This window comes from Oncorhynchus gorbuscha, unplaced genomic scaffold, assembly GCF_021184085.1.
Source record: "Oncorhynchus gorbuscha isolate QuinsamMale2020 ecotype Even-year unplaced genomic scaffold, OgorEven_v1.0 Un_scaffold_19:::fragment_8:::debris, whole genome shotgun sequence".
Lineage (NCBI taxonomy): Eukaryota > Metazoa > Chordata > Actinopteri > Salmoniformes > Salmonidae > Oncorhynchus > Oncorhynchus gorbuscha.
Genome location: NW_025744959.1, coordinates 75,291 through 92,661, shown reverse-complemented (window position 1 = coordinate 92,661; position 17,371 = coordinate 75,291). Strand labels below are relative to the sequence as shown.

The 17,371-nt window shown below is 42.5% G+C and overlaps 1 protein-coding gene across 1 annotated transcript; it reads right to left on the bottom strand.

The window, feature by feature from the left end:
• Nucleotides 1-690: 690 nt before the first annotated feature.
• diablob (diablo, IAP-binding mitochondrial protein b) lies at nt 691-9,051 on the bottom strand. Its single transcript, XM_046332599.1, has 6 exons — nt 8,900-9,051; nt 8,464-8,596; nt 8,182-8,307; nt 3,914-4,024; nt 3,615-3,711; nt 691-1,823 (listed from the first exon to the last, which is right to left on the bottom strand). Exons 1-6 carry the CDS (start codon nt 8,938-8,940, stop codon nt 1,630-1,632), a joined length of 702 nt encoding a protein of 233 aa, XP_046188555.1. The 5' UTR covers nt 8,941-9,051; the 3' UTR covers nt 691-1,629.
• Nucleotides 9,052-17,371: the final 8,320 nt, after the last annotated feature.

Sequence of the window (17,371 nt, the reverse complement as noted above, 5' to 3'; positions counted from 1 at the left end):
CAAGGGCTCTTCAATGAGTGCCAGGGGGATTGGAGGGGCTGGTGGAAGTGAAGCTCAGTGTAATAAGTGCAAGTCCCCCTTTATCCTTTTATTCTGTGAGTCTCCTCCCCCCATACATCTATCCATCTTTCCTGCCCTCTTAAACACGTGTCTGTCTTGGCCATGGGCAGGTCTGAGACTGTTTAGCATAATAAATCATTTAGAAAACAGAGGGAACAAACTGAACACTATCAAGTGTCCAGTTTCCCAGGCCAGGGGATGGATGGACGAATGTTCATCTGCAGCTCCTTGGGTGCCCCTTGATAAGACTCTCTGTATCCCTACAAGGTTTTCATTGGACATGTTTTCCCAGGGACAGTTATACTTTGTACTCTATTCAGGCTGAGTTACTTTTAGAGTTCTAGACCATTTCACTCAGCATGAAGGCTAAATCATAGAATCACAGTGAAAAAAATACCATGGATTTTGTGCCTTAAAGTGATTGAACCTGGGGTATACTAAGGGCCTGACGTTTTAAACCTCAGCACTCTAATATCAAGATGAGTTCACACCGAAGACCATCAAGTTATACGTGTCAATGAAGGGGAAAGGGGCACCATTTGAAAGAGAGAAATTCTGAGAGATCTCTAAAGTGAGTGCATTATAATAATACCACTATAAAGTGTTGCATTCATTCACTAGAACCTAGTCTGAATTTCCACTCACATTGAGTATCTTTATTCCTCCCAAGCTTGCACCTCATCATGCATGAGTAGATTGAGTTGAGAGTTACACAGCAAAGACATATGAACCTACAGCGACATCTGCTGGCCATAAATAAATCAAAAAGGCAGTGACACTGGGAACACAGCATGCTGCTACTCATTTGGGACCCCGGTTCAGACTTGAGATACGAATACTGAACATGGACTTAAGGCAACATTTCACTCTAGTTCATGTTAAGTCAACTTAAGGCAGAAAGTGCATAAAAAACACAAGTGTTTCTGCCCAGACCAAACGCTCTGCTATTGGCATGTTACATACTAGTAACAGTAACAATAGAAACAGAAATCAACCTTTTTTTACTTGCATTTAAAAGTGACATAACTGATAGATACACAAACAAGACAGCAATAAAAAAAAAGTCACCTTCAAAGTTTACATTTAAGTCATTTAGCAGACGCTCTTATCCAGAGCGACTTTATAACAATACTTGTATTTTCAGCACTTAACTCCTAAAAATACTTATCATAATACACGATCTAAAAACACAGCAGTGAAAGCTGTAATCTCAAATTGCACTTCTCTGCTTAAATGCACACAAACACGACAGCAGTATATTCACATTAGCAACAAAATAACAATATTTAATTTGTAGAGCTGATAACCCACACTCAATGCAAAGTATTGGACCCACAAATTGGTTCCCATGATTGAGTCAAAACGTATCAATAACTGATCAGGGGTCATAACAAGAAAATCCCCTCCATTCTAAATTCCGTTCATCAAGAGGCGTATCACCACTAGGCTGCCATACAGGCAGCATCAATGTACAGTCCATGTGGCCTAGTATCACATCATACAAACATAATCAGGTGGATAAGACTGTAAATGGTTCAAAGCTGTGGGAATGGATGTAATAAAGTAGAGTTAGTCTTCTCGCAGATATGCCTCAGGGATGTCTTCTTCCTCCATGGCAGCAGGTAGCTTGATCCTTTGACTGTCCTCTGCTTTGGACTCCTTTAGGTTCTTCTCTGCTTCCATAAAGAGCTGTCTGATCTGATTGACATGAGACTGCGCCACCTGGAGGCTGGTCTGTGCTGTCACAGACGCCTGGTCGGCACCTGAAAAAAAAAAAACAGTCTACAACCAAGGACCAAAAACACAGGTGGACACTCGTTGTCTAGGTTCTCTATCCCCACCCCCAATGAAAATGGCCCGTCAGGAGCATCAGAATATAGCAGTAGGCCTAAACTTCAAAACTTTCATCTTAATTATTATTTATTTATTAAATCACAAAATAATGTGTGCCATTTGAAATAATTAAACTCAGCAAAAAATAAAAACATCCCTTTTTCAGGACCCGGTCTTTCAAAGATAATTTGTAAAAATCCAAATAACTTCACAGATCTTCATTGTAAAGGGTTTAAACACTGTTTCCAATGCTTGTTCAATGAACCATAATCAATGAATGAACATGCACCTGTGGAACGGTCGTTAAGGCACTAACAGCTTACAGACGGTAGGCAATTAAGGTCACAGTTCTGAAAACTTAGGACACTATAAAGAGGCCTTTCTACTGACTCTGAAAAACACCAAAAGAAAGATGCCCAGGGTCCCCTGCTTATCTGCATGAACGTGCCTTAGGCATGCTGCAAGGACGCATGAGGACTGCAGATGTGGCCAGGGCAATAAATTGCAATGTCCGTACTGTGAGATGCCTAAGACAGCACTACAGAGAGACAGGACGGACAGCTAATCGGCCTCGCAGTGACAGACCACGTGTAACAACACCTGCACAGGATTGGTACATCTGAACATCACACCTGCAGGACAGGTACAGAATGGCAATAACAACGGCCCAAGTTACACCAGAAACGCACAATCCCAACATCAGTGCTCATACTGTCCGCAATAGGCTGAGAGAGGCTGGACTGAGGGCTTGTAGGCCTGTTGTAAGGCAGGTCCTCACCAAACAAACATCACTGGCAACAACGTCACCTATGGGCACAAACCCACCGTCGCTGGACCAGACAGGACTTGCAAAATGTTCTCTTCACAGATGAGTCGCGGTTTTGTCTCACCAGGGGTGATGGTATTATATTTAGTTAGTCACATGTCTGTGGAACTTGTTCAGTTTATGTCTAAGTTGTTGAATTTTATGTTCATACAAATATTTACACGTTAAGTTTGCTGAAAATAATGCAGCTGACAGTGAGGTCATTTCTTTTTTTGCTGAGTTTTAGACTACATTTAATTTGATAAAATGATGACTCATCACGATTGACTAAGAAATTATGCTTTAATGATAAATTGTAATTAAAATATTACATTAATTGGAAACTAAATTAATGAGGCTGCATACAACATGTAGGGTAAATTATCACAGTAGATTACCCATGGTAAAATAGTAAATACTTTATTTCAGTTGTACGGAATGATTGTCAAATAGATCAAGTCGCCCTTAGTCGGTTTAAAAAGTAGGATTCATTTGTTCTGATTATTATACCCACAATAGCACAAAATCTTGAAAAATGTTGGAAGCAATCAGAACTAAAAGAACCTGGAAATCCACTTTAGGGAGTGGTAAATCAGTGGCCAACGGTTGCAATTGATAACAGCTGTGCGGGTAATTTTAGCACGTATTGATGGTTTAACAAGAGATTACCTTGTTAGTACACTGGCAAATGTTCCTTGCAATATACCCAGAAGCACTGGTAGGTTGCCAGGTCCCAGATCTGTTTATGCCATCATGTCATGTTTGGCATGACAAGGAGTGGAATGATAGCACAAACAGGCTGGTACGCAGGCTAACTGGTAGGGGTATAGGCGGGTCAACCTGAAGTGAACATAAAAATCCTAACAAATCTACTTTCTACCATCCAATGTGGGAGTAGGTGCATAGGATACAGTACCCGCGTTGTATGCCGTTTCAGCTGCCAGTTTAGAGAGGTTGATGGCCATCATCCAGTTAGACTCAAACCTCTTACAGTCCTCCCTCAAATCACTCACCTAGACAAAGACAGCAAAAGATGGGACAAGGACAGGACTTGAGTTACTCATCCGGTAAAAACATACATACAAAACTCTTGTTTTACATTTGTGACGTTAACTTAAATACAGCGGGTGAATGTTGACAGGCAATAGTCTAAGCTAACAAGGCAGCCTGAGTAGTGCATGACCTTTGACCTCTTAAACCACTGATGACACCTACCTCCTGGCGCTGGCGAACAATCACTTGCCAAACAGAGTCCTCCTCCGAAGGAGTCAGCTTGCTGCCTGAGGCAACATAGTGCTTGTGTAGGGTCACCAGTGTATGTATAGTCTAGAGAGAAAATGCAAACATTAGCTAACTGGCGAAGACAGACGCACAAACTTACAAACCAACACATGCAAGTACATACTGTGTGTACACAAGTGGAGTGTCCTAAATTGAACGGTGCTGTGATGTCATACACTGCTCGTGCAGCTACAGTAGGGCTGTTTGTGTCAAACCTAAGATAAAGCCACATTACTGGAGAGTGCAGACTTCCACTGTCACAGACAAATATATTTCAGAGTTTATGAATGGACAGTAGAATGAATCCACAGTAAAAGCCGAGTAGAGGAGAGTGAGGTCTGTTGAGCCAACCCTTGCTTCTAGGAAACAATACAAAAAAAATAAATCATGTGACCACATTTAGGAAGAGTTATTCAATTTATGAAGGAAGAAACCACATGGAACAAACTGGTAAGCCAGTTTTTAATATAGAGTATGTGGACACCCCTTCAAATTAGTGGATTTGGCTATTTCAGTCACACCCGTTACTGACAGGTGTATATATTTATTTAAAAAAAATAGATTTAAACAAAATTAGGCACACAGCCATGCAACCCCCCCACAGACAAACATTGGCCTTACTGAAGAGCTCCAGTGACTTTCAACATCACAGAATGCCACCTTTCCAACAAGTCAGTCCATCAAATCCCTGCCCTGCTAGAGCTGCCCCAGTCAACTGTAAGTGCTGTAATTGTGAAGTGGAAATGTCTAGGAGCAACAAGTCAGCCGCAAAGTGTACATTCTTTGTGTTCTGAATGGTCCCCCATCTTATGTTCCGTGATTCTAGAAGCAGAAGCACTAGTTTAGAACACCTACATATACTGAAACTGGACAATATTAGAAGTTCAGATTCCAAACTGCCTCTGGAAGCACTGTCAGCAGGTTTCCATAGCCAAGCAGCAACACACAAACCTAAGATCACCATGCTCAGTGCCAAGCGCCGACTGGAATGGTGTAAAGCTCGCCGCCATTGGACTCCGGGGCAGTGGAAACACATTCCTTTGGCGTAATGAATCACGCTTCACCCACTGGCAGTCCAACGGACGAATCTGGGTTTGGCGGATGCCAGGAGAATGCTACCTACCCCAATGCATAGTGACAACTGTAAAGTTTGGTGGAGGAGGAATAATGGTCTGGGCTGTTTCATTGGGTCGGGCTAGGCCCCTTAGTTCAAGTGAAGGGAAATCTTAATGCTACAGCATACAATTCCATTCTGGGCAATTCTGTGCTTTAACTTTGCGGCAAAAGTTTAGGGAAGGCTCTTTCCTATTTCAGCATGACAATGCCCCTGTGCATAAAGCAAGGTCCATACAGAAATGGTTTGTCGAGATCGGTGTGGAAGAACTTGCCTGGGCTGCACAGAGCCCTGACCTCAACCCCAATTGAACAGCTTTGGGATGAATTGGAACGCAGACTGGGAGCCAGGCCTAATCACCAAACATCAGTGCCGACCTCACTAATGTGCGTGGCTGAATGGAAGCAAGCCCCCGCAGCAATGTTCCAACATCTAGTGGAAAGCCCTCCCAAAAGAGTGGAAGCTGTTATAGCAGCATGGGGGGGGACCAACTCCATTAATAATGCCCATGATTTTGGAATGAAATGTCCAACGAGCAGGTGTCTGCATACTTTTGGTCACGTAGCGCATGTCAAAATTATTTTAAATGATTTTCACAAAGTCAAACGAATGTACTGTGTTATAGTTTCATGATGCTAGTATCTACACCAAAGTAGATAGTTTTCTACATCAGTTGGGGTCTCTATAAGCCACAATATGAGGTCCTAAACCTATCATGAATGTGCATCCTGGTAGCTGTTTGGGCTAATAGTAAAAATGCTTGCCTGGGGGTAAGTTGAGCCAAAGGCCACCAAACAAATTATGATTATATTTAGTCTGTTTTACGCATAATATGTATAGTATTTTTGCAATGAACTCTAGATTTGCATTGTTAGAGCAAACATCCCACCCCATGTATACTGAAGTGAAACAAGACCCCCACGAGGTTATTGAGAGAGCAGCCAAGGAAGTGCAAGAAGTCCATTTGAGCAGCAGCAAGATCCTATTTACTGAATGACACTGAAGAGAAATTGACAAAAATAAAACATGTACTTTGCAAAAGAGAGGTTGTGACAGAGTAGCAGAAGTGCACAAGGTCTTATCCGATGCCATGGAGTCTGAGCTTGCTAATCCTATCAAGAATTTCACATGGGCTTAGAAACCTCCAATGTAGAGAAATTTCCTATGAATTGGCACATCCCTGTCCCAGACAACTGGTCAAGAAATGTAATGGTAAATGATATTGAACAGAGAGATCTATATCTGAATGTAGGCATACATTTAAGATATTGTATATCACACCGACATTGCATTAATTAAACTGACCTACCAGCACCATCACCCATTTATCCCAAGGCGGCTCAACTTACCTTGTCCCTATGCTTAACTTACCCATTACCCGGGGTAGGTTGTGCAAAGAGACTACTTTTTTTTGGACAAGCTATGTTTTCAGAAACATATGTTTCTAAAGGGATATACAACATCCTGAAATATATGTAGATAGCTTTGTTAGAACTAATTCTATATTTCCCTGACGTAGTGATGCTGAATGTAATTGGCTAAACATACCCCACCCTCCCCTAATACAGTGAAGTATGCTGAACACTGGCCTATGAAAATCACTTTTGTGACATTTGAAGGATGTTAGGTGACAAAACAATGGACAATATGAAAGAACTTTACAAAAATGGTAAATGTCAAATGTGATAGTTAAGACAAAACTATTTTGAAAACATTAATGTGGCAGTTGCTACCAATGACAAAAAAAAATCCCAATACTGTACATTATGATATTTACACGATATGAGCCCAAATGTAAAGCAAGTGCTGTGCTAAGGACTTTCTAATCTGTTTTGTGAAACCCGTGAAATTGGTGAGTTAATATTTGTGACGTGTATTCCTCAACCTGTCAGAGTAAGATCAATGTAACATTGTATGGCCAATAAGTGCAGGAATATCCTGAGGGTGTTTCACAGTCATCAGATGCCTTTTGACTGAAATATAAGGTAAATTGATTTTTTCTTCACTTCTGTCATTCAGATGTTTTCAGAGATGGGTTGTCAGGGATTGGTCCAAATTCACCTTTAGCCACCCACATTTCTATGACAAGTGTTAGCTGTGTGGAGTGCCTGACACCGTTGGCTGAGGCAACGTTGCGTGGCATTGGCTGTATTGTGATGGTTTTATTCTTTAAAGTAAAAACTACCAGAATTCAGTAGCTACAGCCCTACAGTCGATAAAAACATAGCTAAATACCAGTGAATTGAAAATGTGTCCCATCTACATTATCTTACTGTGAAGCTGGCTAGGAGGCAGCTCACTGTCTCATCTGTGCCTAGGCAAATTATTTGCTTCAGTTAAACCTCCCATGACCAAGAGTAACTAATCAACAACAAAAATAACATTACAATGTAATCTAACAGGTAGACCTACCTTAGAAGTAAGCTTTTAAACTAGTAGCCTTCTGCGTTGAAGTTCAGACTTAGTGAGAAGTGTGTGTCTGTTAGGCTGTGTGTGAGATGGTGTTTGTGTAGGTGCTGTGTGTATTAAGTAACTAATTTCCATAAATGTGTACAAAAAGTTGTATTCTAATTTCATAAATTGTTACAAACTCAGGTTTGCATAAAGCATATTGCATAAAGTCATATTTGTTAATATTACCACCCTACTTTAAATTATTGAGCTTAAATTACTGTAAATACGTATTCCATAGACTAATTTGTATATTACATGTCTATCTTCAAATAAAATAACATTTTAATAAATTATACTTTTATTTGAATCATCCCTGCTCTACATCAGCCCTGAAAATGTCATTACAATATGACCATGCTATATTGAAATACTAAACTAAATGTGTTGAATTTAAGAATCCAAACAGGTGATTTGGAGCCACAATTGACTAAGGATTAACATTGACCTGGCCGTGACTTCATTGAACTTTTTCGATAACTTGAAAATAAGATCTCAGCTATGGTAAGTCCTATCCTAATGAATCAACGTGTTTTATGTTCCGTCAAAGCTTCTATATAGCATGGGACACAAAGTATAACATCAAAGCCCAAGTTTAATTGTCTCCTAACACATGGTAATGTGAAAAAGCGGTTACCTTAACGTACTGTGTGAATGAGTCTACGAGTGCTAGGGTGGTCTGAGAGAGGAAGGTGTTGGTGCTATCTGTGACCAAAGAGGATGCCCTGCGGACCAAGGCTTCATGAGATAGGTTGTCTTGTTTCTAGAAGAGGGCAGAGATGGATGGTTAGCTTAGCTAGTCTTATTTTTGGTTTAGTTTTCGACTGAATTGGAACATGAAACTGATGAAGGAATCTACAACTGGCTTACAAGTATGCATGACTAGCTATCTGTATATCTTTTAAATGTGTAAAACAACCTGTGAGAAGGGCACTGCACATAGGCCACCAATAGCAGACAGCGATATCCAGTTCTTCCGGATCACCGTGGGGATTTTCATGGCTTGTCGGCGCACCAACGCCCCACTGAGTCTCCCCAGGTTTGAGGCATAGCTGTAAGACAGAAAAAAGAAATTAAATCACGAAGTGAATTGCAATTTCAAGATACCACAACCTACGTGTAATGAAGTAGCCACGACAAGAGTAACGTTAGTTAGCTAAGAACAGTAACATTAGCTAAACAATCATATCTAGCTAATGTTAGCTAGCTCGCATAGCTAGTTTTGTTTCGACATATCCAAACGCTAATTAACGTTAACCCTTTGGAAATACACCGGCCTTACATAGCCTAGCTGTTAATATTAGGTCAAACTTGACACACTTATAATTTAGTACGTGAATTAGCTGATAATTTACCTCAAACCAATACAAAAAAAAACTCTCCTGAACGCCGACATATTAGTCTGACGTAAGAGGAAGTTATCCTTCGTCTATGGTATTTTGACGATTGCATAATTTAATGTGCATTTGCAACCTACTGTGTTGGAAGGAAACAGGATTCCCCAAAAGACCAACCAAAACTATTTAAAAAATGACCAAAAAATAAACTTAACTAAATAAGAAAATATATATACATTTTTTTAAATCTGATCCCCACACAAGCTCAAGGAAACCAGGAAGGGCGGGTCTTCCGGCGCCATTATCCCTTTCAAATCAAATCAAATTTTATTTGTCACATACACATGGTTAGCAGATGTTAATGCGAGTGTAGCGAAATGCTTGTGCTTCTAGTTCCGACAATGCAGTAATAACCAACAAGTAATCTAACTAACAATTCCAAAACTACTGTCTTATACACAGTGTAAGGGGATAAAGAATATGTACATAAGGATATATGAATGAGTGATGGTACAGGGCAGCATAGGCAAGATACAGTAGATGGTATCGAGTACAGTATATACATATGAGATGAGTATGTAAACAAAGTGGCATAGTTAAAGTGGCTAGTGATACATGTATTACATAAGGATGCAGTCGATGATATAGAGTACAGTATATACGTATGCATCCCTTGCAAGTCTTCAGGTGTAAAATCCCCAAAACTGTTCTGCTGCAGACACAATAATGTCCAGTTTCTTAGATTTCTTTGAGGCTTGTGCCATACAGTTCATAACTGTGGCAATGAACGCCACAAAAAATCACCCTTTTTAACACAGGGGGTATCTTTTGACTGGCATCAAACATTTACTACAGGCTCTGGTGCGTCCACAACCAAATCTTCACTAGTTTTTCGCAATTCTTTTAAATCAACTCCGCATAGGTGATTCGATTGACAGCTATAACTTTTGCCACCTCAATCTCCTTCACTCTTACAGGGCACTCCAGAAAACTTAGGAATTTGTATAAGATGGAGCCAGAGGGGATGGCTGCCACTTTATGGGCTCTTAACCAACCGTGTTATTTTGTTTGTAACTTATTTTGTACATAATAATAATAATATATGCCATTTAGCAGACGCTTTTATCCAAAGCGACTTACAGTCATGTGTGCATACATTCTACGTATGGGTGGTCCTGGGAATCGAACCCACTACCCTGTAATGTTGCTGCTACTGTCTCTTATGACCGGAAAGAGCTTCTGGACATCAGAACAACGATTACTCACCTTGAACTGGACAAATGTTTCTTTAATGAGTCAGATGAGAGGGACACCCAACAAGGCCCTCATCCCCGTCATTCACAGGAGAAAGAGACAGAGATATCGCGGAAGGAGATCGGGGTGCCTTGTAAGGATCCGAAGATGAGTGGCTAATCTGCCTGTGCCATCGGTATTATTCAGAGTTGTGGACTCGAGTCACATGACTTGGACTCGAGTCCAACTCGAGTCACAAATACGATGACTTACAACTCAACTTTGACTTTAACACCAATGACTCGTGACTTGACTTGGACTTGAGCCTTATGATTCGACCTGACTTGATACCCTCCCCAAGGTGCACAGTGTTTCCTCCGACACATTGGTGCGGCTGGCTTCCGGGTTGGAGGGCGCTGTGTTAAGAAGCAGTGCGGCTTGGTTGGGTTGTGCATCGCATGACTTTCAACCTTCGTCTCTCCCGAGCCCGTACGGGAGTTGTAAGATAGTAGCTACTAAAATAATTGGATACCACGAAATTGGGGAGAAAAAGGGGTATAAATAAATAAATAAATAAACAGATTGCAACTTGCAAAATATGCGGGAAGAAAATTTCCAACTTTGTTCGACATTTGAAGCTGCACAAAGAACGGTACGTTGTGGCTAATATAGCCGACAGCTATATATTTTATTACTTTACTGGTGTATCATGTAGGCTAACGTAACGTTAAATCAATGCAATCAATCAATCAATCCAGTGCGGGAATGTGATCATTGCACCCAAGATTGAGCTACAACTGGCTATGCAGTTGGTAGCCTAAATACTGCCTGATGTTTCTGCTATCCTATAAACATTGCATACGTTAGCCTAGTGTAACCACAGAGAGTGAGCGAGAGTGTGTGTGTTAAGGTTGGGCAATTGATGTACAAGCCTACATCGCCCGATTGCGCCCCATAGCGATCCTCGATAGTCGATCACTATTGGGGGGGGGGTGTGTGTCTTTCTCATGGCTACCCATGTATTTCCATGGAAATATAAAGTTTATTTGGAAAGTAATAAATATTTAAAAGCATTCATGATTTGCTTAATTGTAATATACTATTACTCTTGTTGAATATGAAATGGCGAAGAGCATATTATAACTTTAGGACTCAACTCAAAGTTTAGGACTTGAGACTTGACTTGAGACTTGACTTGATACTCGACGGTCTTGACTTGAGACTTGACTCGGGCTTGCCTGTCTTGACTTGGGACTTGATTGATAAGACTTGAGACTTACTTGTAAAACAATGACTTGGTCCCACCTCTGGTATTATTGGCCAACGTACTATCGTATATTTACGCTAAGTGTGTGGTCAGGATCTTTGTTGAAAAGTTTGTTTCTGTTGGAGAGTCTTCTCTCTCTCTCTCTCTCTCTCTCTCTCTCTCTCTCTCTCTCTCTCTCTCTCTCTCTCTCTCTCTCTCTCTCTCTCTCTCTCTCTCTCTCTCTCTCTCTCTCTCGATAGTTCAGAGTGACATTCATTTGTTTTAGAATGGATGTTTTGGCAGTTGTCATTCTTTGCGGTCAATGATACCGAATTCCAAGCTGCAGACTAGTAATTAATATCAAAGACTTGTTCTTATTCTGTCTGTATCGGTAGTCTAAGAGTTTAACCACATGGTATGGTTAAAAGATTCAGCAATGGTCTACAACCTTCGTCCTCTCCTAATGGAGAAAAGCATGGTCTGGTGATAATTTCTCAAAGTTGCAGAAAAGGGCTGTCCCAGGATGCCTGACCCTAACTGGGCTCAGGGGCGGTCCTCTGATTTAGTTAACTCCAATTCCCTTTTTGAGTTTTCCTACAGTCCAAAATCACATTGTAAAATTGTGTAAACCGTATCATACTCACTCATTCATCTTATTCAACAATTAGATGTAAACCTCATATCTGAGGCTATTATATAAACAACATTATGGTAATGTGGCCACACCGTCTCCCATGAGCTTCCCGAAGTTGTAACAAACGGACCAGTTCGTAGCTGGATTCTTCACCAATCTTTTATACTTTCTCCGGAATATGAAATTTGTTCGTACCTCAAGTTCTGTGAGGTGGAATAAATTCCTTTGTTCTCTCTCTAAAATGTACTCTGCCTCTTATACTGTGTGGCCATGTGGCAGGGTCTTGTCCTCGGGAATTTACGACCTCTCTCTAACCACAGCAGCCTAGTTGAAAGAGGCAAGGGGGAGGCAAGGAGAGGGGGATGGGGCTTGCTATACCCAAAGAGAGCAACGTCATGACAAATAACATACAGCTGGCGGGTTATACACTGTATCGGCAGGATAGAACAGCAGCCTCTGGTAAGACAAGGGGTGGCGGTCTATTTATATTTGTTTAAAAAAGCAGGTGCACGATATCTAAGGAAGTCTCAAGGTTTTGCTCACCTGAGGTAGAGTATCTCATAACAATCTGTAGACCACACTATGTCCAAGAGAGTTTTCATCTAAACTCTTCGTAGATGTCTATTTACCACCACAAACCGATGCTGACACTAAGATCGCATTCAATGAGCTGTATACGGCCATAAGCAAACAGGAAAACTCTCATCCAGAGGCGCCGCTCCTAGTGGCCAGGGACTTTCAAGCAGGGAAACCACATTTCTACCAGCATGTTGAATGTGCAACCAAAGGGGAAAGAAACTCTAGACCATCTTTACTCCACACACAGAGTACAAAACTCTCCCTCGCCCTCCATTTGGCAAATCTGACCATAAGTCTATCCTCCTGATTCCTGCTTACAAGCTCAAAATAAAGCAGGAAGCACCAGTGGGGGAAAAAATGGTTAGATGAAGCGGATGTTAAACTACAGGACTGTTTTGCTAGCACAGACTGGAATATGTTCCGGGATTCTTCTGATGGCATTGAGGAGTACACCACATCCGCCACTGACTCAATTAATATGTGCATCAATGACATCGTCCCTCACAGTGACTGTACATACATGCCCCAACCAGAAGCCATGGATTACAGGCAACATCCGCACTGAGATAAAGGGTAGAGCTGCCGCTATCAAGGAGTTGGACTATAACCCGGAAGCTTACAAGAAATCCCGCTATGCCCTCCGATGAACCATCAAACAGGCAAATCGTCAATACAGGACTAAGAACAAATCTGTAACGCTTGTCGTTGGGAGAGAGAGAGGAGGACCAAGGTGCAGCATGGTAAGTATTCATATTCTCTTTTAATGAAAACGAATACTCAAACAAAAACAACAAAACTCGAGAATGAAACAAAAATAGTCCTAAACGGTGAAATACAAACACAGAACAGACAATAAACACCCACGAAACACAAGTGGGAAAAGGCTACCTAAGTATGATTCTCAATCAGAGACGACTAACGACACCTGCCTCTGATTGGCTATGTACAGGTGCAGTGATCTGTGAGCTGCTCTGACAGCTGGTGCTTAAAGCTAGTGAGGGAGATTTGGGGGTGACCAGTGAAACATACCTGAAACATACCTGCTTGAGTGCCTGCTACGGGTGGGTGCTGCTATGGTGACCAGTGAGCTGAGATAAGGCGGGGCTTAACCTAGCAAATTCTTATAGATGACCTGGAGCCAGTGGGTTTGGTGACGAATATGAAGCGAGGGCCAGCCAACGAGAGCATATAGGTCACAATGGTGGGTAGTATACGGGGCTTTGGTGACAAAACGGATGGCACTGTGATAGACTGCATCCAATTTGCTGAGTAGAGTGTTGGAGGCTATTTTGTAAATGACATCGCCAAAGTCAAGGATCAGGAGGATAGTTTTTCGATGGTATGTTTGGCAGCATGAGTGAAGGATGCTTTGTTGCGAAATAGGAAGCCGATTCTAGATTTCATTTTGGATTGGAGATGCTTAATGTGAGTCTGGAAGGAGAGTTTACAATCTAATCCGACACCTAGGTATTTGTAGTTGTCCACATTTTCTAAGTCAGAACCGTCCAGAGTTGTGATGCTGGACGGGCAGGCAGGTGCGGGCAATGATCGGTTGAAAAGCATGCATTTAGTTTTACTTGCATTTAAGAGCAGTTGGAGGCCACAGAAGGAGAGTTGTATGTCATTGAATCTCGTCTGGAGGTTAGTTAACACAGTGTCCAAAGAAGAGCCAGAAATATACAGAATGGTGTCGTCTACGTAGAGCTGGATCAGAGAATAACCAGTAGCAAGAGCGACATCATTGATATATACAGAAAAAAAAGTCTGCCAGAGAATTGAACCCCGTGGCACCCCATAGAGACTGCCAGAGGTCCGGACAACAGGGCCTCGGATTTGACACACTGAACTCTGTCTGAGAAATAGTTGGTGAACGAGGCGAGGCAGTCATTTGAGAAACCAAGGCTGTTGAGTCTGCCGATAAGAATGTGGTGATTAACAGAGTTGAAAGCCTTGGCCAGGTCGATGAATACAGCTGCACAGTACTGTCTCTTATCAATGGCGGTTATGATATCGTTTAGGACCTTGAGCGTGGCTGAGGTGCACCCATGACCAGCTCTGAAACCAGATTGCATAGCGGAGAAGGTACGGTGGGATTCGAAATGGTCGGTGATCTGTTTGTTAACTTGTCCTTCGAAGACCTTTGAAAGGCAGGGTAGGATAGATATAGGTAGCAGTTTGGGTCTAGAGTGTCACCCCCTTTGAAGAGGAGGATGACCGCGGCAGCTTTCCAATCTTTGGGGGATCTCAGACGATACGAAAGAGGTTGAACAGACTAGTAATAGTGATTGCAACAATTGCGGTGGATAATTTTAGAAAGAGAGGGTCCATACTGTCTAGCCTGGCTGATTTGTAGTGGTCCAGATTTTGCAGCTCTTTCAGAACATCGGCTATCTGGATATGGGTGAAGGAGAAATGGGGGAGGCCTGGGCAAGTTGCTGAGGGGGGTGCAGGGCTGTTGACCGGGGTAGGGATAGCTAGGTGGAAAGCATGGCCAGTTGTAGAAAAATGCTTATTGAAATTCTCAATTATCTTAGATTTATCGGTGTTGACAGCGTTTCCTAGCCTCAGTGCAGTGGGCATCTGGTAGGAGGTGCTCTTATTCTCCATGGAATTTACAGTGTCCCAGAACCTTTTGGAGTTTGTGCTACAGAATGCAAATTTCTGTTTGAAAAAGCTAGCATTGGCTTTCCTAACTGCCTGTGCATATTGGTTCCTAACTTCCCTGAAAAGTTGCAAATTGTAGGGGCTATTCGATGCTAATGCAGTACGCCACAGGATGTTTTGGGGAATGGTCAAGGGCAATCAGGGCTGGAGTGAACCATGGGCTATATCTGTTCCTGGTTCTAATTTTTTTTTGAAAGGGGCATGCTTATTTAAGATGGTGAGGAGAGCACTTTTAAAGAATAACCAGGCATCCTCTACTGACGGAATGAGGTCAATATCCTTCCAGGATACTCAGGCCAGGTCGATTAGAAAGGCCTGCTAGCTGAAGTGTTTTAGGGAGCGTTTGACAGTGATGAGGGGTGGTCATTTGACCGCAGACCCATTACAGACACAGGCAATGAGGCAGTGATCGCTGAGATCCTGGTTGAAGACAGCAGAGGTGTATTTGGAGGGCAGGTTGGTTAGGATGATATATATGAGGGTGCCCGTGCTTACAGATTTGGGGTTGTACCTGGTAGGTTCATTGCTAATTTGTGTGAGATTGAGGGCATCTAGCTTAGATTGAAGGACGGCCACTGTGTCTCTCGAACCCTCCTGTCTCAGCCTCCAGTATCTATTCTGCAGTAGTTTATGTGTCAGGGGGCTAGGGTCAGTCTGTTATATCTGGAGTATTTCTCCTGTCTTATCCACTGTCCTTTGTGAATTTAAGTATTTTGTCTTTCTTTCTCTCTCTCTCTCTCTCTCTCTCTCTCTCTCTCTCTCTCGGAGGACCTGAGCCCTAGGACCATGCCTCAGGACTACCTGGCTTGATGACTCCTTGCTGTCCCCAGTCCACCTGGCCATGCTGCTGCTCCAGTTTCAACTGTTCTGCCTGTTGCTATGGAACCCTTTTCACCGGATGTGCTACCTGTCACAGACCTGCTGTTTTCAACTCTCTAGAGACAGCAAGAGCTGTAGAGATACTCTGAATGATCAGCTATGAAAAGCCAACTGACATTCACCCCTGAGGTGCTGACCTGTTGCACCTTCGACAACCACTGTGATTATTATTATTTGACCCTGTTAGTCATCTATGAACATTTGAACATCTTGGCCATGTTCTGTTATAATTAGGGATGGACATTTCAGGGTTTTTGGTGGCCTTCCTAAGCCAGGAATCAGACACGGCTAGGACATCCAGGTTGGCAGAGTGTGCTAAAGCAGTGAATAAAACAAACTTAGGGAGGAGGCTTCTAATGTTAAGATGCATGAAACCAAGGCTTTTACATTTACAGAAGTCAACAAATGAGAGTGCCAGGGGAATGAGAGTGGAACTAGGGGCTACAGGGCCAGGGTTAACTTCTACATCACCAGATGAACAGAGGAGGAGTAGGGTAAGGGTACGGCTAAAGGCTATAAGAACTGGTTGTCTAGTGCGTTCGGCACAGAGAGTTAAAGGAGCAGTTTTCTGGGCATGGAAGAATAGGTTTAAGGCATAATGTACATACAAGGGTATTGTAGGATGTGAATATAGTGGAGGTAAACCTAGGCATTGAGTGACGATGAGAGAGGTATTGTCTCTAGAGACACCATTTAAAGCAGGTGAGGTCACTGCATGTGTGGGAGTTGGAACAAAAGTGTTAGCTAAGGCATATTGAGCAGGACTGGAAGCTCTACAGTGAAATAAGACAATAATCACTAACCAAAACAGCAATGAACAAGGAATATTGACATTAGGGAGAGGCATGCATAGCCGAGTGATCACAGGGTCTAGTGAGTAGCTAGGCGGGCTGGAGACACGGCGATTCAGACAGCTAGCGGGCCAGGGATAGCAGAAGGGCCTTAGGTGGACATCACAACAGAAGAGTCAGTTGTAGCCCCCTCGGGCGGTTACATCAGCAGACCAGTCGGGATGCATCGGCAGGGCTCCGTGTAGTTAAAGGGTCCAGGCCAATTTGCAAAATATGTATAGTAGACCAAGAAAATTGGCTTATGGACCTCTTCAGCTAACAGTCCGATATACTCTAGACAGCTAGCGGGCCTCGGATAGCAGGTTATCAGATGGCCATTCAGGGTATGTCGCGATGGAAGAGCCTGTTGAAAACCCCCTCAGGCGGATTACGTCGGTACACCAGTCGTGAAGGATTGGCGGGGC

Excerpts from the sequence above, each read along its gene's own strand:
- diablob (XM_046332599.1), bottom strand. The coding sequence starts at position 8,940 with ATGTCGGCGTTCAGGAGAGTTTTTTTTTGTATTGGTTTGAG. Across the intron at positions 8,597-8,899 it reads TTTTTTTGTATTGGTTTGAG|CTATGCCTCAAACCTGGGGA; the intron begins GTAAATTATCAG and ends TCTGTCTTACAG. Across the intron at positions 1,824-3,614 it reads TGAAACGGCATACAACGCGG|GTGCCGACCAGGCGTCTGTG; the intron begins GTACTGTATCCT and ends TTTTTTTTTCAG.